General features: G+C 39.3%; 1 protein-coding gene across 8 annotated transcripts in view; it reads left to right on the top strand.

Annotated features, from left to right (window-relative positions):
- Positions 1–18,392, top strand: part of fcho2 (FCH and mu domain containing endocytic adaptor 2) — a 48,269-nt gene extending 29,877 nt beyond the window's left edge. The window contains exons 15-31 of one of the 8 annotated variants that reach the window (XM_008276176.1): positions 2,224–2,248; positions 2,845–2,889; positions 3,656–3,695; positions 3,863–3,948; positions 5,336–5,425; positions 7,207–7,716; positions 8,137–8,252; positions 8,355–8,484; positions 8,631–8,714; positions 9,016–9,075; positions 9,605–9,716; positions 11,802–11,957; positions 12,738–12,870; positions 14,146–14,345; positions 14,899–14,963; positions 15,401–15,565; positions 15,638–18,392. In XM_008276176.1, the coding sequence (XP_008274398.1) occupies positions 2,224–2,248; positions 2,845–2,889; positions 3,656–3,695; positions 3,863–3,948; positions 5,336–5,425; positions 7,207–7,716; positions 8,137–8,252; positions 8,355–8,484; positions 8,631–8,714; positions 9,016–9,075; positions 9,605–9,716; positions 11,802–11,957; positions 12,738–12,870; positions 14,146–14,345; positions 14,899–14,963; positions 15,401–15,565; positions 15,638–15,660 (2,040 nt within the window). In that variant the 3' untranslated portion in view covers positions 15,661–18,392. The remainder of the gene's footprint in view (positions 1–2,223; positions 2,249–2,844; positions 2,890–3,655; positions 3,696–3,862; positions 3,949–5,335; positions 5,426–7,206; positions 7,717–8,136; positions 8,253–8,354; positions 8,485–8,630; positions 8,715–9,015; positions 9,076–9,604; positions 9,717–11,801; positions 11,958–12,737; positions 12,871–14,145; positions 14,346–14,898; positions 14,964–15,400; positions 15,566–15,637) is intronic. The other 7 variants (XM_008276178.1, XM_008276177.1, XM_008276179.1 and 4 more) reach the window with 7 other exon arrangements.
- The last annotated feature ends 3,091 nt before the right edge of the window (positions 18,393–21,483 follow it).

Consider the following 21,483-nt stretch of genomic DNA (forward strand, 5'->3'; position numbering starts at 1 on the left):
ACAGGAGTATGTCGTACCTCTGTCAGGGTGGGAAGGAACGCCATTTAGACATAGACATTCGCCATTAGTTACTCCTTCTTGAAGCTTTTTTTTTTTTATCTATATTGGAAAGAAACATGTTATGTCTAATTAATTTTATATGGCACATTGTTTTCTGATTCTTTAAGGTTCCTTTTTGCACAGATTTCTTGTTTTGTTTTTACTCCGAATTCAGTTTCATGTCAAACAAGCTTGGAGTCACTTTTTTTTTTCTTTTTTTTTTTTAGAGCAAAAATAATTTTTAGGAACTCAGAAAGAGTTTCTGAGTTAAGTATGTGATGTTGTTGGCCTTCACTGCAGGCTCACACACATGCACTCAGCTCTACTTTCAGGCACTTTAGGGAATGTTTTGCGGCAGTCTACACACACACACACACAAGCACACACACACACACAGAGCCCAGTCTGATCCGTGGCCTCAGTCATGGAGCCCTTCATTCAGCTCCTTGTCCCTCACCATCACTCAATCTCTGAATCACTCTCTGCTGCTCTATGAAAATAGCCGCTGTCATTAAAATTTAAAACCACTACTGCTTGTGTGCAAACATGCGCCGTGTGTGCACTGAACTGTTGTTGTTGTTAATGTTGTTGTGGAGCGGCTGAGGGGGCACGCTCAGTGTCGCGAAGGGGGTCTAGTGGGTTTCACCCGCCTCACTCCCCGGCTGCACATTAAACGGATGTCACGCCACCGTTGGCTCTCTCCCTCAGCCTCTCCCTTCCTCTGCTTTCACCACTGTTCCTCCTCACTGTTTGTGTTGTACCTCACTCTTTTTTTTTCCTCCTTTCTTTGTTTGCTTTCACTCTTTGGGTTTTATTGGAGCCCACTTGTTCTAGACAGGACTCTGTTGTGGTTATTTATGAATACTTTATAGGGTTAGTTGCCTAGTTTTTACAAATGTTTTCCCTTTTCCGCCCTAGGAATTAACGGTAGAGATAAGTTACAAGTTTATAGAGGATGTTTTTTTTTCCCTACCCTTTTTAATGTAACAAGATTTAGGGAGATGTTTTCTTTAAAATCTCTGACTTTGTTCATTGCATTTTGGTTTTGGTTGTAGTGAAGACGCAAGACCACAATTGCTTTCTCATCCGCAAAGTACAAAAAAGAAGAACTTGACTTGATATGCATTTAAACAACAGCACAGCCATCGAATTATTTTTGCCTTTGTTTCTGTCCGTTCACATTTACTTTCTGCTTCTGTTGCCTATTTTATAGTTTTGAATTAAAGTTAAAACATACGTTCAAGGTGATGACGACCGTTGCATCATCTGGTGTGAATTATTGGGAGATGTTCTTTTTTTCCCTCTCAGTGCTCATTTTTCTGTCTTTTTCATTTCTCCTCCTGTTTGGTTCCCCCTCCACGGTGTTCCCTTTATTGAAATAGCAATGGAAGTCGTGTGTGTGTGTGTGTGGCCAGCAAGAGCCGTAATTGAACCCATTTGCCGCTTAGCGCCTGTGGGACTAAACCCTGGCCTCACAGCTCTACGGTGGTTAAACGCTTTTGCTATGTTCCTTAAACCCATCTTGTTTCTCTTTCTCCCCTCCTCCCTTGACAACTCCCCTCACCTTTTCTTTTTGTAAGGAATAAGTTCTTTATTGAAATTGATGCTCTTAGTTTCTGTTGGTTTGGTGGCTCTCGAGAGTGTATCTAGCATATCTTGTGTTGCCCAGCAGGCAAATTTATGTCCGGGAAAAAAAAGCATCTGTGAAGGAAGCTGGTGAAGTGTTGGGGGCACGCTCTCTGTCGTCCCTAACTGATCGTTGTATGGCCTTAGATACACGGTTTTGCACTGTTGAATTCTTCACCCTAGGTTTAAAGTCTGGTATGTGTGAGTCAAGAGCAGTCCTGTGATTTACCGTCTTTAACTCTGAAGTGGAAAATTCCCTCTGCCTCTGGGAATAATTAATAATATAGTTTTCAACACTTAAAAGTATTTTATATGCTTTTGAAATTGTATATATTTTCACATAAGTATTAAAGTATAAGTTTGAACTTCCACTGGTGATACAATTCCTCAGAGAGGATCAATGACCCATAAAATAGTGCATTTAAAGTCTCCTGTGTGGAAAATGATCACTTCTGTCTTGTCAGTCTTGCGACTTTTGTTAGCAAAGTAAACAGAGTTCTGGCCAGTAAGGGTCGTCGTATGCATCTTTGATTAATTAATGTCTGTTTTTGCTTTCAGGGACAGATGCGGAGGAACCAGTCCAGTGAGTATTTTGTCTGACCTCTCTGTATCTGCGTGTTGCTGAATGACTGTGAAGAGGGAAGGGGGTCAACTGTACAACTTCTCCACCACGTTTTTCTTGGCTCAAGCTGTTTTTAAAGACGTTGTCTTTAAGAAGGAAAATCCAGAAATGTAGCCAAAACTAACATATCCCAAGAAAAAGTAAATATCTGTTCCTTTCTATAAATGTGAGCTTGAGGGATATTTCCCTCCAGTGGTACAAATAAGATTAATTGCTTAATTAGCTGTTTATGTTTTGACATGTCAGAAATTATCTTTTCCCCTCTGAAAACTGGCACAGTTTTAAGTTTTGCTGCGTTTGTATTTTCCCTAAGTGCTTGTGAAAAAGTACCATGCTCCATGAGGTCTTAATGCATGTTTGAAAAACCGTAAAAGGACTGACCATTCATCCAAAACTTGTTATTTTTTCTTCTTTGCTAAACCTAACTTTCACATTCAATGTTTGTATGAAGCTAAATGATAATTATAGTCATTTTGAGCAACTGAAACACTGATAGAATTGAGATCAATTTGCAAAAGCTAACAGCATTGATAGATGTATACTCTACATACACTTAGGGATCACAGGAGTATCTACATTAAGCTCTAAGGCTAAGGGTTCTGGTAAGTATGTTTTCACTACAGTAGTTAGCCTACAACCCTGCCTTTCCCTCCACTTAAAATATCTGCCACAGCCCTCATCTCCTCATAGGGGCCTTTCTCACAGCTTTGTCAGCCAGCTGACTCCAGCTAACACCACTGACATGCCACTTTCAGTATCTTATTTTGAAGAATTTACTTACATGTGTGGTTTTAAGTTTGGGTCCTGTTAATTTTATTTTCTTACTTCTGGTGCTTCAGTGCTGCTTCAGGTCGCTTATATGAATCTTTGCAATGTATAGTAACACTTTAAACAGGGGTATGAAATAACAAAGCAATTTCTGACTTTTTTTTGTTGCTGCAAAATCACTTCAGCCCCTGTTTCAAAGTGCTACCACCACATTAAAAACACAGTAGAACCCTGTGTGTTAACCCTTTTGCAGTATTTGGGTAAGATGTTGAAGTTTCAAGCCAGAAATAATATAATTTAAAAAAAAACTGTATCTAACCTAAATTTACTGCAAATGTATTTCTATAACTTTTGCTGGCAGATGGTTGTTTTCACTGGTTCAGCCAAAACCTCAGTTTATGTTTCTGGTTTAAGGTGTGACATGCTTAAAATGTGACTTTTTCCAAATGTCTTTGATCAGTGGAAATTATAAACCTTGTGTTGGGGTTTTATTTTTCTTGTTTCATTAAATATTTTACTCGCTGTGAATGTGTATTTGCTGTCATCACTCCATGAAGGTCTGCACGTCTAAATCGTCGGTTTGTTTTTCTCTCACTGTAGGTGATGAACTAGCAAAAACCAGAATGCCAACGTCATATGAGTAAGTAGTCGAGTACAACATCCAAACTTTCTTTCTCAGAGCCAAAACAGTTCACAAGTGACATCACTGTCTTTACAATGTATTTAAAATACTTTTTATGTGTTTGTGTTTTATTCTGAATCAAATGCTGCTAAAGTTTGACTTTCTCTCCTTCACAACTCTGGCAGACTGACGAACAATGACCTTCTGTCTCTGGACCCATTCAGCCCGACTCTGGCAGTCGGATCCTCCTCCTCGGTCACGTCATCAACAGGTAGCCCTTTATTACTGTCCTCATCCCTGTGCTATTTCATTTACCCCAATCTTTGCAATGATTGTTCCAGTATCCCTTAACAAAATACCCCCTCCTGTAAGATGGTAATTCCATTAAGTGCCACACCTTAAGATTTCAGGCCCAGTTTGCGTCACCTGTATTTGTAATTGTAGCAGTACTTAAATTAGTTAAACAAACTACATTATTTGGCTAATCATGTTCTACAAAAATAATTTAAACTGAACTTAATTTCATTCTGCACATGGCAAGAGTTTTTTACTGTACATCCAACATGCTCAAGCAGTCTGAACTGAGCACAGGCAGAGTAGAATCCTCCACTTTCTGACAAAACATAAATACACCTAATCATTATTTGAGAAAAAAAATTCAACATGAATAGTTTCAAAATGAGGTCTGCTTTATTTAACAGCTTTAAAGTGCAACAACGCTGTAATCGTTTACTCATTTACTGAGTTAAGCCCATTATCCAGTCATTTTTGCTCTTTCTTTTTCATTCTCAACGTCTCTCTCTGCACTAATATGTAGTCTTCATTCCCTTGTCTTTTTCCCTGAGCTTCTCAGTTGGAAACGTCTCCTCTCAGGGTAGTCCCAGATGTGGGAACTGACCCTTGAAGTCAACAGAGCATTCAGCTTTTTCTATCCCAGTTTGCATTTTGTTCTTTTAATCATGATCCCATTGTTTGCAGGTGTCCGCTATGTACACTTTTTTATGCTTGGGTACTGTTTGCTTATTTTAGAATATCGATACCTATACTACATATTCGGTCTTCTGGTAAACTCTACAGTTACTTCTCAAAGAGGCATCTGTGTGTTGATGTATATAACACAGTGTGTTTCTCATGGCTTTGCTTGCACAACGCCAGTGTTTAAACAGAGTGACATTAGCACTGAGCCATTACCTAGGTTAAGCATAATCCACAGTTAATTGGCACCTAGTTGAGGTCAGCGGGTCAACTATAAAGCCCATTGGCACGTATGTTGTCAAACAGTGTCTTGTTACTGTCAAAGGTCTCGGCTTTAAAGTCAAAAGAGCATCAAAAAGTGCCCTGATTAGGATATGGTGATGGGAATTAAGTCCCTGCTTTCAGCCTGTTAAATCTCTCTGTGTACAGTGCAGCAGTATTAGCAGCTCCACATGCACACATGACACATTAAACAAGTCTAGTCTAAGCGGCATTAAACAGATTACAATGTGTTTTTTTTTCTGTTTTGTTATGTGTTCATGGATTTTATTGTACATTTTAATCAGTTTTGCACATTTTTAAGTTTCTTCTGTTCCTTTTTTTGTTGTTACAATGCCGTTTTTTTTATTTTAAATGACTTGATATATTGTGGGTTTCATTTTTTTTGTACCTGTTCTTGTCAGACCTTGCCTCTATCTTCTTTTCAATCCCTCCATCTCCATCTTTTCTGATGAATGACTCTGACTCAGACGTCTTTCTGCCAGAGGCATCAGGTAAAATGTGTGTGCCCCTTTCGACAGACAGCAGTTTGAATCAAAAGTTTTGTTCAAGAATACGAGATATTCATCAACCGCTGTTTTGCATGGTATATATATGTTTATGTATTTGTGTTTATCTTTATGTAAACCTTGGAGTGTTTTTTTGCTTATGCATGTGTCTTATACTTAAGTTATCTAGGTGGCATCCGTATACATATTTAAAATTGTTATAGACGGTTTGCGTGCATTTCAAACTCTATGAGAGCTACAGTGGACACAAAAACTTAATGAGTTCCTTTAATGTTACAAGAAAAAGATTCTAGAAAAATAATGCCATGAGTATTAGTTGCTGAGTATAACGTGGATGAGCCATACAAAGAACAACAAACATGATTTAAAATACACCTACAGTAATATAAACCAAAAAAAAAAAAGAATTTCAACAGCAAAATACATAGGGAACAAACAAAAAGTAAACAATGATTCAGCAAAAATACCATGAAACTCAGTGACAACCACAAGATCATTCACCAGGATGCTCGCACCTTATTAGCCTGTTTATGTAGTAATGTATAGATAAGTTTACCTCCAGCGAGGTAAATAAATTGATCATAACAGTTTTATAAGCACACAGCGGTGGTGAAATCATCTTTTGTACATGTTTTTTTGTGACCAAGGTGTTACACAATAACTTCACTGTTAAAAGATCATGGAATACATGAACCCGTGTTAATGATAACGCTGGATCAGTTACCTTTTTAATAATGTTTGTTATCATAACCCAGAAAGGTGTCTGCAGAGGAAAGCAGTGCTGACCAGTGAATTATATTTGCAGCGCAACATGAACACATTCAAGTAAACACATGACAATAGATGCCTGAAATCCAATGAATGAAAAAAAGAATTTTATATTTATATGTGCCAATATTTAAATTAGTACTTTGTTTAATTGGTTGGGTATTCATGTGCAGTTTTTTCACTAAAGGAAAGTTCAAAATATTTCTTTTTCTTTCTTTAGTGGGCAGCGGCTGTCTTATCTGTTAAAGCAGAAAGACACAGGGCCTGTATTACTAATACACACACCTTAATATTGTTTTTCTTCGCTCTTGTCATCATCACATACTGAATCCTGCTATCACACACTGTAGATGTCTCTTATATCCAGCAGCCTCAGTGGACAGCCCCACTCAGCTCTCACCTGATATGGTTAAGTGCACAAATGAAGGTACACTATTGATCGAAGAGGTCAGTAAAGCGATGCTTTCGGTTTTTGAGATCGCTCTGCAGTTCAGACGCATTGAATAACAAAATAGCAAATGTAGTTATTTGATTAGTTGATTTAAGAAAAATACTGGCAGCTTTAAAAATAAATTAATACACAGTCATTTTCTCAAAATTTCTTGACACATTTTAGCTGTTAGCAAAAAAATAGATGCCTATTATTGATTGCAATCCCATCCGTTTATATCGGGAAACTACGTAGATGTGACACAATTATTTCACTGCTTGCACAAGCTTGTGTCTTCGTTATCAAATTTTGGACCACAGCTAAGTGACTACTGACAACCAGGATACACGCTACTATACGTGTTCTAATGCACGCTGGAATGGTATACATTAATACAATCAAGATAACTGCTTATGTGTCATTTTAAATTATAGCAGTGAATAAAGATCGTCCTTATTTTTTAACTGATACTAGATATGTAACTAAGTGCCTGAAAAGCTGTCCTTTCGATACTCGGCTTTGCACTTGTCATGTTTACCACCTCTGTCAATCACATTGCCTCCCTCAGCTGAGACGGTGCCACAACAGGAACGCTCTCCTCCCTTGGCAGAGAGCCAGCAATCCAAAGATGTCTCTTCTTTCTCTTCATCTACGTCCTCTCCCTGGGATTCACCAGAAAACCCTTTTCAAGCACTCAAACCCGCCCCGGCGAGAGCCCAGAGTGCCCCCATCACCCAGCCCACTGAGCCAGTTGACCCCATCAAAAGCCCGGCCACTGCCAGCCCTCCAAAGAGCAGCGATGCCTTCTCCTCCGTGTCCTGGTCCCAGAGCCAGTGGATTGCCTTCAGTGATAATTTCGCTCTGCCTCGCCGCCAGGGCTCGGGGCCGTCTGTGAAGGATCTCCAGAGGCCGCAATCGGGCTCCGCAAGGTCAAGTCGCTTCCTGTCTGACGACTCGGCTGACGCCTACTGTAAAGCAGCGAGTAGCAGAGAGGACAGTAACCTCTGTTTCACTGATATCTTCTCTGGGACTGCTGATAGGGCAATGGCTTCAGCCCCGTCGAGCAAAATATTCAATGGTAACATTATTACTGTTGCTAGAGACGTGTCTCGTGCCTGAGGTTTGCAGCATTATTTTTGTATTATGTTTCAATTAATGTATGCTTTTATGATTTTGGTGCATTTATTTTGTGATTGAAATTGCCAATTACACGTATTTGTGAATATTTTCTGTTGGTTTTTCATTACTTTATCTTATGAATGCTTTTCTAACTCACTGCCTGGTTTGCAACATGTTTTCGTTTTTTTTTTAAATGTGTTTTGCTTGGTTTCTGTCATGATTTTCTGCAATTAATGTTTTGCTATTATGGTTGTTAAATGGATGCATGAGGGTTTTGTGTCTAACTGAATGAGGTCCAACACATGTGTACATGCTTGTTTGTACCTAATTTCCACAATGTTGAGCTATCACTAACCAGAAAACCCTCCATGTGTTTTAGTGCCAGCACCAAACCGACCTACCACCCCTCTGGCAGCTGGAGCCCTGGTGCCCCCACCACGACCCTCCTCCAGGCCCAAACTCCCCACTGGAAAACTCACAGGAATCAATGAAATTGTAATTAAATTATCCATATATGTGTTTTTTTTTGGACAACACTGCATCGATTGATCCTAAAAGTCCATTCTGATATTATAACAGCATTGTATTTTTACTCAGGTACGACCATTCAGCCCACCCAAAACATCCAATGCCAGCCCTCCTCCTACGGCGCCGCTCGCCCGAGCAGAGAGCTCCTCCTCTTTGTCCTCCAACGCCTCACTAAGTGCTGGCAACACCCCCACTGTCGGTAGGAACACATAAAAGAATCTCTGTTTTCTGAAACTTTTTTCCTCCTCACCAACCTGTCACATACCTTTGTCTCTGCACCACAATGTGCTGTTCTCTCCACTTTCCTCCCCCCTCGCCTCCCTTCCTTCACTCCTCTCCCCACAGGAGCTGAGCACACCTTTGCTCTCCCCTTCTCCTCCCTAGAGCCAGAGCTGCTCTCCCTCTCTCCTTTTTTTCTACTAAGCCAAAGTGAGTCTGCCTTTCCAAACTTAGACACCCTCCCCATTCTGCCACAGTGGCGCTTACAGTCATCATCTCTACTCTGCATACATTTCACTGTTGCGAAGAATGTCATCATTAGGGCCTGTTAGTCATTGTTTATCTCTGTGCAATCATATCAGCCTTGTCAGCTTAGGGCTCACCTGCCACCATCATCACACGTTTAGAAACTGGCTTACAACTGTGCTCAGCATCATCTCTCCTCACATGTGTGCTCTCTGGGTTTGTGTATCTCCTCCTCTCCTCTTTGTGCTGTTAATTTGGCGTAAAGAGGATGATGTGTTTATAGCGAAGCTGCCTACCTTTGAGAAGCGGTGTGAAACGCCAGCAGGTACGGTTGAAGTTCATACTAAAGGACTCTTAGCTAAAACTAACACCAGTCTGTTGAATGGGCTGGATGGATGGACAACAGGATATCTTGCTTTGCAGTGGTTGCCGTTTCATGACTTGTGTGTGCTTCATTTCTCACATTTTCAGGCTGTTTCTCAAAGCATCAGCACCTAATATGATAAAACATGCTAAAGCAATAAGGAATGATTTGACTGGTATATTTGTACTTTTAGTAGTTTTCATATGCTCTCTAAGGTTGCTCTAACTGTCTAATAGTACTTATTTTTTAAGAAAATAAGCTGTAACACAAACATGTCCAAAAAAAAGATCTTATTTCTGTTAACTGAAAAATAACAGAATATTCTGATATGCAGTGTATGAATGGCTGACCTCGTGAAATGCAGTAATTATATAATGCATCTTTGCATGATCAAACCTTCCTAATTCTGATGTGAGCTTTGGACTGATATCAAAATCTGATCTGCAGCTGAGTCAACAGACCTTTAACTCTGCGCATTTCTCATTCTCAGGGACGTCTCGCGGTCCCAGCCCTGTGACTCTGGCATCCCAAGATGCTTTGCCCATTGCCGTGGCCTTCACAGAATCGGTTAATGCTTACTTCAAAGGAGCTGATCCCACTAAGTGAGTCTCACATGACCTCCTGCTGCTCAAAGGCCCCGATGTGGACCTGCACGCATACACAGTATTGTCTATATCTGAAGTTCACTACAACACATATGACCCTGTGAGTTATACAGACCAACGTGCACTACGTTCATTAAGCCTTTGGTTGTGAGTTTTGCAGAGTGTTATCTCCCACTCACGCTGCATGTGTGGAATGTTTTGCGTTAGTCTGACACCATTCTTTCAGAGTGGATAACGTACATGGAGCAGATTATAGTCTGGGGCAGAGAAAACATACAGCCTTTTATTGGTTAACTGCTGTTAAATTGCTGCTGTGCAAAAGGCTTATTTTTTTAGGGATTAGCAAATGGAACATTTCATAAGCAATGCAGCGGAGACACGGTGTAAGGTTGAGACCCACTGTGGGCCATTACCACCACAGCCTGGACCAGACCCCTACTAAGGGTAGACTCTTCTCACCACTGAACTTGTTCAGAAACTGGATCTACGTTAAACTACTGAAGCATATAGATATATATATATATTACAAACAGGCAAAAGCAGAGAGGAACTGTGCACCTAAAACTAATGAGAATGACAGAACCAGATGTCTACAACAGGATATATATGTGTGTGTGTGTGTGTATATATTCTAAATGTTAGATCTTTATTTCAAAGGACAATCAGTGGGCTGAAGTATGGCCTCTAATTAGGCCCAAATATGTCAAATGTAGCTTTGTTTTTTGATAATTACACAATTGTTGATGAAGTTAAGCAGCATTCTCCAGACCCAGCTTGTCAAATGTGTAGAATGTCTTTGGGTTTTAGATTGCTGATAAGTTATTTAAAGATGTCTGAGAGGGCTCCTGGATATTGTGATGGGAATTTTTTAGGTGTCAGGCATGATAGCATAATCAAAAAAAGATTGACAGATGAATTTGTGATGGATAATAAACATTCATTCAGGGTATACACAGGTCCAATAGATGAGTGTGGGCTGTCCGCACTGTTATACACTGAAAGTGGGATTGCTGTGATGGTGGATTGTGCTATAGGCGGCAATGTGTTTGTGGGAATTCAGATGGTTCAGTGGTAGTTTTATACTTTTGCCAGTAGGGTGGTGAAGAAGATTCATACTATGCCTTTAGAGGTGTTCCCTTTTAGTGTGTTACCTAGCTTTTTGTTTCTATTAAAGATCTGCAAAGTTACGAAGGTCGAAATCCTTCAGAAAACTGTCTAAATGCACATAATGTGCGATGGAAACACTTTTTTTGAGTAAATCATTAATGTTGCAAACATTTTACTGACATGACCAATCAGCTGGGCTTTTTTTCTTTTGTTGTTTTTTTTTTCTTAGCCTCCAGAAAGCATGAAACAGCTGACATCAAAGAATAATTACAACAAAAGAATTCCTGAAGACTCATAACCATTCTTTTCTCACAGACGGGCCACGCTCTGTTTGTTTCTTCGTCTTCTTTAAGACTTTTTAATGACTGACATGGTTGTTTGTATCTTCCTCTGCTTTGTTTATGACATGCCTGTGTAACATACTGCCACCTTTTGATGACACTCCACAGCTTAGCCAAGGCTTTTTTTTCTCTTAAATGGAAACAAGCCTAATTTACTTTTCTTTTTTCTTTTCTTTTCTTTTCTTTTTTTTTTTGCAACTTTTTAAAATTTGCTTTAAAATTGCTAAACAATTTTATGGAAACACACCTAATGTCGCCAAAAGTTAGTAGCTAACAGCACGGCTTGCATATACTCACTGAATGTAGGGTTGCGTTATGTAACCAATACTGCCTTGCTTTCGTTGGGCCAGCTGACCAATCAGAGCAGAGTGGGATTTTCAGGAGGGGGGCCTTAAAGAGACGGGCGCTAAAACAGATGGTTTCAGACAGAGGACGAAATGAGGTGCTGCAGCTGTGTGCAGTATGAGAAAAATGAATTTTTTATTTTATTTTTTATTTTTTTAACACTAAAGCCTATAAAACTATTCTAGTAAACCCCCAAAATACAATTATGAACCTGTCAGTGAGCATCATATGGGCTCTTTAAAATATCTTAAAATTTATACGGTGAATCTTTGGTGTCTGCCCTCCACAGGTGCATTGTGAAGATCACAGGAGACATGACGTTGTCGTTCCCTATGGGCATCATCAAGGTGTTCACCACCAACCCCTCTCCAGCCGTCCTCACCTTCAAACTGAAGAACACCAGCAGGTTGGAGCAGATCCTCCCCAACCAACAGCTACTATACAGGTGAGACGTCCAGAGAAGTTCGTCACAGAGCTGCTAAAATACAACCAGGCTGGTGTGCGTTGCAAATGAAGAGCTTTAGCAGAGCTGATGACTTGATAACTTGTCAGTGGTGGTTAAATGAAAGAGGGATTTGGATGCGGTGATACGAGTGAGAATCGAGGAAATGTATTCTGCGTCAGTGAGAGGAAATTCAATTAGTAACCTGACATAAACCTATCATTAAGCTGTCAGGGAACTATTTTCCACCAGACTTTTTAACAGCCAGGTTCTCAACAGCCCATGTCTCTTTAAGAAAAAAAAAAGCTCTAAAATAGCAAAGAACAAATAACTTCACTGAACAGCTGCTTCATTTAACACTTAATTCATTTAACACATTATTATCTCACACCTCGTGACTCTCACTCAGAAGTATTTAGTTCATACAGCACCAGTGTCAGTAGGACACAAAATTGTTTGGTTCTATTTTAAAACTGCAATTTCCCCAAAAAGTAATGAAGAATGACATCTTTCTATGTTTTTTATTTTATTTTATTTTTTTAATTTTCTCGCTCTGGTTCCTCTCAGTCATACCAAGACCACATGGCTAGACTAATTGAATCAAATGGAATTCATGATTTAGTAGCTGGTTGGATATAACAGGGTCATTTTTTCCAAGCTATTGGAGCTTTACACACAAAGCCAAGAGGAGCGATGAATAATTGAGCCTCTGATTATTCGTTGTGTGTGTGTGCATGTGAGTGTGTGTGTGTGCATCTTTCTGACTGTTTGTCTTTTGTTTAGTGATCCTTCCCAAAGTGACTCAAATTCCAAGGACTTCTGGTTCAACATGCAAGCACTGACGTCCTACCTCAGAAAAGCCTCAGATCAGAATCCTTCAGCTTCCTACTATAATGTGGACATCCTAAAATACCAGGTCAGTCATCCAGCGTCGAGCCTGGAGCTTATGCCAGATAAAATAACCATATTTAAAGAATGTTTTCTAAAAACACACGTCCTGAAGTGCTCGACACTCCACACAAGTCTGAGAAAGAGGCAAGAGAGTGCATGAGCATGGGGCTCAGGGAGTGAAAAGGCCGGTTATGTAGGCAGTGCAGAATGCATTTTTCATGTGAATTATGGTCCTTTTGATACCTGTGCTCCAAACAGTGAGCAGAAATATCATCACATTGTTTTTGTAGTGCTGCTTGTGTTTAAGTCTGGTTGATCCTACAGCCCTGTGCTGCATTAGTCTGTTATATTCATATAATAGTTTTAATATTGTTGTCTGTGCCTGCCAGACGGCCTCACAAGCTCTCAGACTCCAGATAATTAGTTTGTAGTAACTCTCCTGATAGTTCATTTTAATGCTGTAAAGTCCTGTGATGGTTGGATCACAGTTACATATACCAGTCCTAAAATCCAGCAGCCCAACGCAAAGCAAAATGCCTGGGCATGATTTAAATCAAGTAAAAAAGCTTGTTTTTTTAAACTTAAAATAGGATTTTTAACATTGTGTAATTGACAGTTTATTGTTATTGTATGTTCTTATGCATTAAAAGTGAGGAGGACTCATTACTAGCTGAAGCATCTGGTAGTGAGAAAAAATAGCAGGTTGAGATCTATTAGTCCAGTGATTAAGCCATATTTTATCAGTCTGTACTGTATGCACTTATAAACCAAATTATTTGAGATTGGAATTCCAAACAGGTCAGAGGTTTGCAGAGACCATATGATGCTTTTTGTGCTTTTCCTTTTCTGTTAGTTTGTTATACAGCTGTGTTTTTCTGCATGTAAAATGTCTGAAAACATGACAAAGTCCAGCCCAGAGGGAGTTATTCTCTCCCACAGAGTACAGTGTTGTTAACCTGCCTGAGAGGCCTTGTTTGAAGTCCAGGCTTTCTTCCGTTATTTGTTTATGTCACCATGTTATCTACTGGCTTGTCCAGCCACGTTCTCAAACAAAGAACGAGCAGCTTTCTCACAGTCTCTTCACCTGGAGATGCTGCATTCTCAGAGCAGGCAGGAGTTAAACATCTTGGTCGGAGACTCTTCAGCTGTCTGGCCACACTGTCATGAAAGATCAAGCCTCTGCCCTCCAGCTGCTCCACAAACCACTAAAATCCCGTCCTTCCACCACATCACTCTAACTGCTAAAAGCAGCTTTATTCAAATTTAAAGCTGGATTCTTACACTGTTCTGCTGTGTTCAGGTGCTGTCTGATGGGATCCATTCCACTCCTCTCAACCTGGCTGTATATTGGAAGTGTACAGAGAGCACAACAGACCTGAGGGTAGATTACCGCTACAACCCAGAGTCCATGGACACCCCTGGTCCACTCACCAACGTCCAGATCTTAGTGCCTGTTGACGGAGGAGTCACCAACAAGCAGTCTCTGCCCAACTCCATATGGTGAGATGTTGTCTTGAACAACCAGACATACTAATCTCTCCACAGCACTGTGTCCGTGGCTGTACCCATTATCATCCAGCTGTAGGGGTAAAGAAATGCTCTGACTTGTGTGTATTTCTTCCAGTAGTTCTGTGAGGGAGCTTGTTTTGATATAATATTGTTGGTAAATTAAACTTTTTCTATAACCAGTGAGCAAATATTGAAGTAACCAAACAGGCCTGCCTTATTGTTTGATCCAAATCCTCATCAAGTCTTGGCATTTTCAGTGTGTAGGTCGGTAGCTCAGAGGTTGTTGCGGCTGTTTCCCATAGCACAGGGAATTTAGAAAATGGTAACATGCAGATAGCGAAGGTGAGGAGATTACAGCTAGTGGCAGGCTCATCCCCACAGTGAAGTCAGACAAGGTGAGATGTGGTGCTTCATGCACCAACAGAAGCACAACAAATATGAGACAAAGAATAACATTTCTCTGGTATTTACATAAAATAAGTACATGTAAATACGTTTAAATAGAATAGCTGAAAGTGTTTTTTTTTTTTTTAATTCATTTTAGGAATTCAGAGCAGAATAAGTGTCTGTGGAAGCTGGGTGACATCTCAGAAAAATCTGAAAATGAAGGTAAGAACTGTTTTTGTTATTTTTTACAGTTGTTTGCCATTAAAGTTTGTGTAAAATTAGCGTTTGTCCTGGCTGACTATTGGATCTGATATTCAGCATTTGTTTTCTTTTGTTTTTAGCCGATTCCTGATTAAATTAGCTACCTACCGTGGCTCTGATGCAGCCGACTCTCTCTCTGTTTAGTTACAACTTTGTGATCTTAAAGCGTTTCCCACCACCACTGGTTACACGTCATAAGTAAATATCCAATCAACAGTGGAAAGTTCTCTGTTAATTAAACACAAGTAAAACATTAACAATCAAAAGTATTTGTAATGCCAGAGTTTGTGAGTTTGAGTTTAGCATCGGAAAAAAAAAAAAACATGTCGGTCGACCTTTATTCAAAATCCTGGATCAGTTCGTGGCATGTGAGTGTATTTGTTTGTGTTTGATGCCAGGCGCCGGGTCTCTAAGGGCCAAGTTTGAGCTGTCAAATGGTCCGTCAAACCCCTCCACTCTGGCAGTGCAGTTTATGAATGAGGGGAGCACCCTGTCAGGAGTGGACATGGACCTACAGGGGGCTGGATACAGACTTTCTCTCAACAAAAAGAGATTTGCCACAGGTACGTACACTTTGTCCTCCATTCGTACCTGATACTTATCAACAACTCACGGTTCATCCTTTGTGTGTTTAGGACGTTATATGGCAGATTGCTGAGGTGACCCACCACTCTGGTTCTTAAAAAGAAGAAAAAAAAATTAAAAAATCTCGCTCGACACAGAACTTGGCGACTTTGCAGGACCTCCTGAACCTCCGGATCCATCTGAGCACGGTCGTCACAGTTCCACCCAGGAAGCGAGAATCTCACTACAATAAAACAGCACTGAGTATTGAACACTGTTTAAAGAAAAAATAAAAGAAAACTAAGATGAGCTTTTCAGGAAATCTGTAGATATGAAGTCTAATTATGCTTTCTGTTCAATTCATTTTTGTATAGTCTGAAACAATTTATGAATTAGCTATAAATCTATATTGTATTTGAAATCATAAAAAAAAGGAAAAAAAAAAAAGTGCACTAACAATCTTTCAGATGCTTTTTCCCGCTTATATTCGTTTCTCGAGAGCCTTTAAGGATTATAAAACAAAAACCTTTCCATGTGGGTGAGAAGAAAAAGTTTCTCTCTGACCGAACTGTAAATAATAACACTGAATATTCTGCTCGACCAGCTCTGACTCAGCTCTCAAATCAGCTTTGTTTACTGATTTTTCTCTCTTTTTTTGTCAAGATTTGTCTTTTTTGATTATGTGCAATGAAGCAATGAAGGTAGAATCTGTCTTAAAAAGTACTCACACACTTGTGGCACAAGCTTGATCTTTAAAATAATGTTGAAGTGCTTTCAAAAAAAAAAAACATGCAAAAAAAAAAAAAATCTGACCTCAGTGCCTCCTCTTATACTGTGGAACAACAGGCAACAAAAGCACGTAAATGTTTTTACCCAGATTTGGGTTTTTCCAGATTTAAGCTACATTTCTCTGTGGTAAAAAAAAGAAAAAGAAAAAAGAAATGCATGGAGTTCTTTGAACAATCACCCCTAACATGGGGTCTGATCAGTGTGATCTTTTAAACATTGAACGTTTCTTCTTTGTAAATTCCCCTTCCAGTCATAACTTGTGTTATCTACACATTTTTAAGCCCATCATTTGTAGTCGTCTTCAAAACTTGCTCAGCAATTTTGACTGTAAAACATTTTGTCAAGTGTTAGAAGCTTTTTTTAAGAAAAAAAAAAAATCAAGGGACATTACCCTAAGTTAACCTTGCAGCCTTTTTCTAAAAACTGGCAGCGTCTTTTTTTAATCATTTAATAATGGAGAATTGTGCCTAAATCTAACTTTTCTCTACTCTTTTTTGTATACTACAGCACAGGTAATGAGAATAGCACCAACAATGTGCCAGTTGTGTTTTTTTTTTTTTACTCCTTTATTTGGATATTGAAGGGAAAATGTCTCCTCTTTTTAATCCTGACTGTCTTCCAAAAATTGAATTGTTCGCCTTCTGTGACTGAGTTTAATCAACGAACCCTTTTGTAACCGTTCTGTCTTTTTCTATTCGATGCTCGTCAGCTGACCCTCTCATGTTCTCGCCCTGCAGTAGACGATGTTAGTGAGCAGTAGCACCACGAAGGCCAAACTAATGATTGAAATGCCTTATCACAACTACTTGATACTGAGTAATCCAGTGTTGTTGACTGTGGTTAGATATAGTGACACAGTACTGCCATTGCCCTGTGATAGATTACTAACCAGTCCTGCCTTTCACCCAGTGCATGCTGGGAAAAGCTTCAGCCTTTTTTGCAGCTATGAACAGCACAAGCGGGTATAGCAGATGGATGGATGAGTGGAAAATTGCCACGTCTGATTCTTGGTGCTTCATTCTTGTCTTTATCAAACGGTGGGCTGCTGCTGCTGCTTTAGAGGATGTTGTACTTCTCGACGGAGTACTTTGTCTTTTGTTGGAGATTGTTGCATTGACCTCATCCTCCTGAAAATGGTCGTTGTGTTGCAATGTGACGTGTTGCTTGAAAGCTGTGATTGAATATTGCTGAAACCATTTAGGACGGGAGTTTCATACACTGTGCATTATGCGGCCAACTGACCTCTCAGATATGATTTTCTAAGTTTGCACATCAGACTTATTTTTAACCTCGTCCTCAGTGCTATAACACGTGGCTCTTCGTAGGTTTTAACTGGTTTACAAGTGATTTAACTCATATCGATACTTGATTCGTCAAACGTCTCACTTAAAAACTGTTAGAAGTAGATGGTTCTGTTGAGTTCATACGTATCTGGCCATTGTGATCATGTGTTGTCATCAGTTTTTAATGTTTATATGCCCCTTTTAGGACCTGATTTAAGACTTAATTTAGGAGCAGATACCGATCTTAAATGGATTGTGGTTCATTTAAGTTTTGTCTGTAGAACTTAAATTTTCTATCCGACGCTGATCTTTAATAAGCCAAATGTTTGAAGGCAGTTCAAATGAGTTTACATAAAATCCTGAAATTGTAGCACCAGATCTTTGTACAGTCACAAATCAACATGTGTTCTCTCTGACATCATTGGTTTTGGTCAGATGAGGCAAATGCATTTTTAAACACGAGTACGCAGATTCTGTAATTATATTCAGTATTAGCAAGCTGGTTCTTGCTGTCCCTACAAAACTTGCAAAATACATTTATGAGGCTCCTTCTACGGTCACTTTCCCACTCTTTTTCTTTCTTTATTTGTTGTATTAAACAGAGTTTAAAAAGAGCAACTTTGTGTAAATGATTCTCATACATTTTTACCAATATTTCAGCCACTTTTTGTCTCTATTTTATGATTTCTCATTGTGCCTGTATTAAATGTGTAATATATGAATATATACAAATATATGAAAATGACTACTTTAAGTGTGTTCTGAGTGATTTCTTTAAGCTTTGTCGTGGGGATACTTTGCTGGTTTAACACTTTGTTCCAGACTGAAATAGACTAATGACAGGTAGAGACAGGAGCACAGGTGTGTGTTATCAGTCAGACCAGAGCTGCACTAACAAGACTGACCTCACCTGCAAAGGAATGCCATTGGTTTGACATTTCAGTGAATTAATCCTGACTCTTAGCGACGCAGCCACTACACACACAAGCAGAGAAAGAGAAAGAAAAAAATAATCCAACATAGCCTTAAAGTCTCAAATACACACAATATGTAACCTCAGTATCACAGAACTGGGCTAAATATTGGTTTACAGATTGTAACAAAGATGAAATAAACCACAAAACTACAACAGAAAATGGCCAAAAAGAGTAACCTCATTTGGACCTGGGTAGCTTTTGACCTCCAGATCCAAACTGTCTCATGCTGAGGTAGCAACTTCACTCTGTCACCCCCCATACAAAGGCCTTTTTAAATTTCTGAATCTTTTAAAAAGTGTTTTCACTGGTTGCATACTTGTGTTCAACTGGCTGCTCTTTTGAATAATTCTTCTGCAGGTGAGGTCAAGTACTGCTGGTGCAGGTCTTGTTTGATGACATTAGACTCCCTGTGGTCCTGCCTGATTGATTCACTGGGCCTGTATATGTGGACCCACATTCCTCAGCTCATTTTCACGATGTCTTGAAGCTGCTACATGTGGGTATCTCCTCAACAGTGCAGCTAGGACGTGTCAGTAAAATAGACATTTTAATTGTTTTACTTTCTCTTTTTCTCCACTGATTTTTTTCATCCCGACACTAAAGCACACCCAACCCAAACAACATTTAGAATTAAGACTTTTTTTCTTTTTTTTTTTACTGTAAAGCACATCTACATTTGTCTTACTAATAGCCCAGTGACTATTGGATTGCAGTGAAATTTTGACATTCATTTTTCTCAGAAGTGGAACCTTCAGATGTCATCTACAGTAGAATACACAGTGAAATATCTCAAAATCTACTTGTTGGGTTAAAACAAAACTTTGTGCAGATGTTCGTGATGCCCAGCCAACCAAATACCAGAGAAGTTCATAATTTTCATCTGTGTCACTTGTACATCGTCTTCTGTGCTGATTATAAAGTGTCAAAGCTAAAATGATGATGAGGAACTATAACTAACAATATTCCAGCTACACGTCATTATGTTGGTGTTATCACTGTCTGATGTTACCATTAAAGCCTTCGCTGCTTGTTTGAATATTACACCAAGTAGATCCAAAGTAAAGGTACCAATGATGGCTTCTGCTGAGCATATTTAAATGAACTTATTTCAGAGTTTAACTTATTTGATATTGTTGATCATGGTCATTATAAAAGTTAAAAGCTGTTTAAAGTAGAGCTGCAAAGATTATCTGATCAGTTGTCAGCTAATAAAGTCCTTGACAACTGTTTTGCTAATACATTTTCATGTTTTAAGAAAAAAAAGTTTAAATTCTCTGATTTTAACCCTTAAATGTGAATATATTTATTTTATTTTATTTTATTTTTTTTACTCCTCTATGACAGTAAACGGAATATCATCTTCTGAAAACACTGATCAACATCTTAATATTCATAGACCAAGTAACTAATTAGTTTATAATGTTTAGATTATTTAACAGTGGAAGTAGTTGTTAAAATGTCCACCAGAGCGGCTCTGGGCTGCTCAGGTCACCATGTGAAGAACAATAAGTCTGCATCATCTGGACATGTTGGCGAGATACTTCTCTTCAAAGCACTATAATAAAAAGTAGTTTCTTCATAGAAAACTTTTGTGTTTATTTTTATCTTTAGACAGTTTCATGTGGCTATATGTGCTGTAGAGATATTTGCTTGGAGTTTACAGCACAATGTATTTCAAAGCCCCCCAAAAAATTCAATTTTTAGACTATAGACCATATATAAAAGATGGACGTAGACTGCAGGTCTAAAAGCTGAAGCTGAAATGTCTTAAACGTGCATTGTTTTTAACAGCCAACAGGGGGCGACTCCTCAGCTCGCAGTCTGATCATATAGAAGTCAACGAGAAAGTAACACTAACTCTCACTTGACTTGTTAGCTCAGTAAATATTTTCCTAACGAGTTCATGGACTCAATCACTAAAGAGTTTTGGTTTTTTTTTAATACAGCATGATGTTCGTTTTGTAAATTATGATCCCAAAATGGGACTGGGAACTTGGACTGAAATTCTCAGTTCAATCCACCGCTGACTTGTTATATCCAGTTTCCAAAGACCAGGACCTGACGGCCAAATGCAACATGTCTACCGAAAAACTGAACCCATTCTCATGATATTGAACAAACCTTGAACTGAAACTTGTGCCTAATGTGAAGGCTAAATATTATAATATCACACTGAACTGACTTGATCTGTCAGATATAACATTCATGATAAGAGAAAAAAAAAATGTCTAAGATGGAACTGTCCCTTTAAAGTCCTCTGAACTCCTCTCTGTATACAGACTTGACCACTGAAATATCGCAGCCTGAAAAGCCAAACTTTGAAAATGCTATGATAAAATAACAAACCTGCTGTCATTTTTTTTTTGTGACGATAAACTCTCCATCAACATGCAGGATGATAGAGTGTGAAAACAAAGCTTGAAGACACAACTACACATGTGTTACTAATGTACTGTTTGCACTACGAGAACCTCATGCAGCGCCGTGCTCGGGGAGGATGTATGCATGACTGTGCGTACATGCTCAGCACTACATCAACACCTTGTGCATATTTACACACTCAGTCATCCCGTGTGTCTCTCGGCCTGAAGACCTCCTCCTCGCTGTTTGAAATACACCCTGTGAGCTGCCTTTTCACAGCCACATGTGTGAGCCATCAGTGTTGACTCTACTTTCCCCCGTCTGCCTCACTCAGACGGAGAGGAAAAGATCTTAGGGTCTCTTGTGTACGATGTTATTCTCTGAAAGGCCAAAGTGAGATATGCGAGCTGAAATCATATCCAAAAAGTGTGTTGGTCCATATGTAGACTCTTGTGTGTGTGGCCAGGCATTTTATACAGCTTGAGCGGATCAGCGGATCTGAGTGTG

Source organism: Stegastes partitus, unplaced genomic scaffold (assembly GCF_000690725.1).
Source record: "Stegastes partitus isolate 25-593 unplaced genomic scaffold, Stegastes_partitus-1.0.2 Scaffold66, whole genome shotgun sequence".
Classification (NCBI taxonomy): domain Eukaryota; kingdom Metazoa; phylum Chordata; class Actinopteri; family Pomacentridae; genus Stegastes; species Stegastes partitus.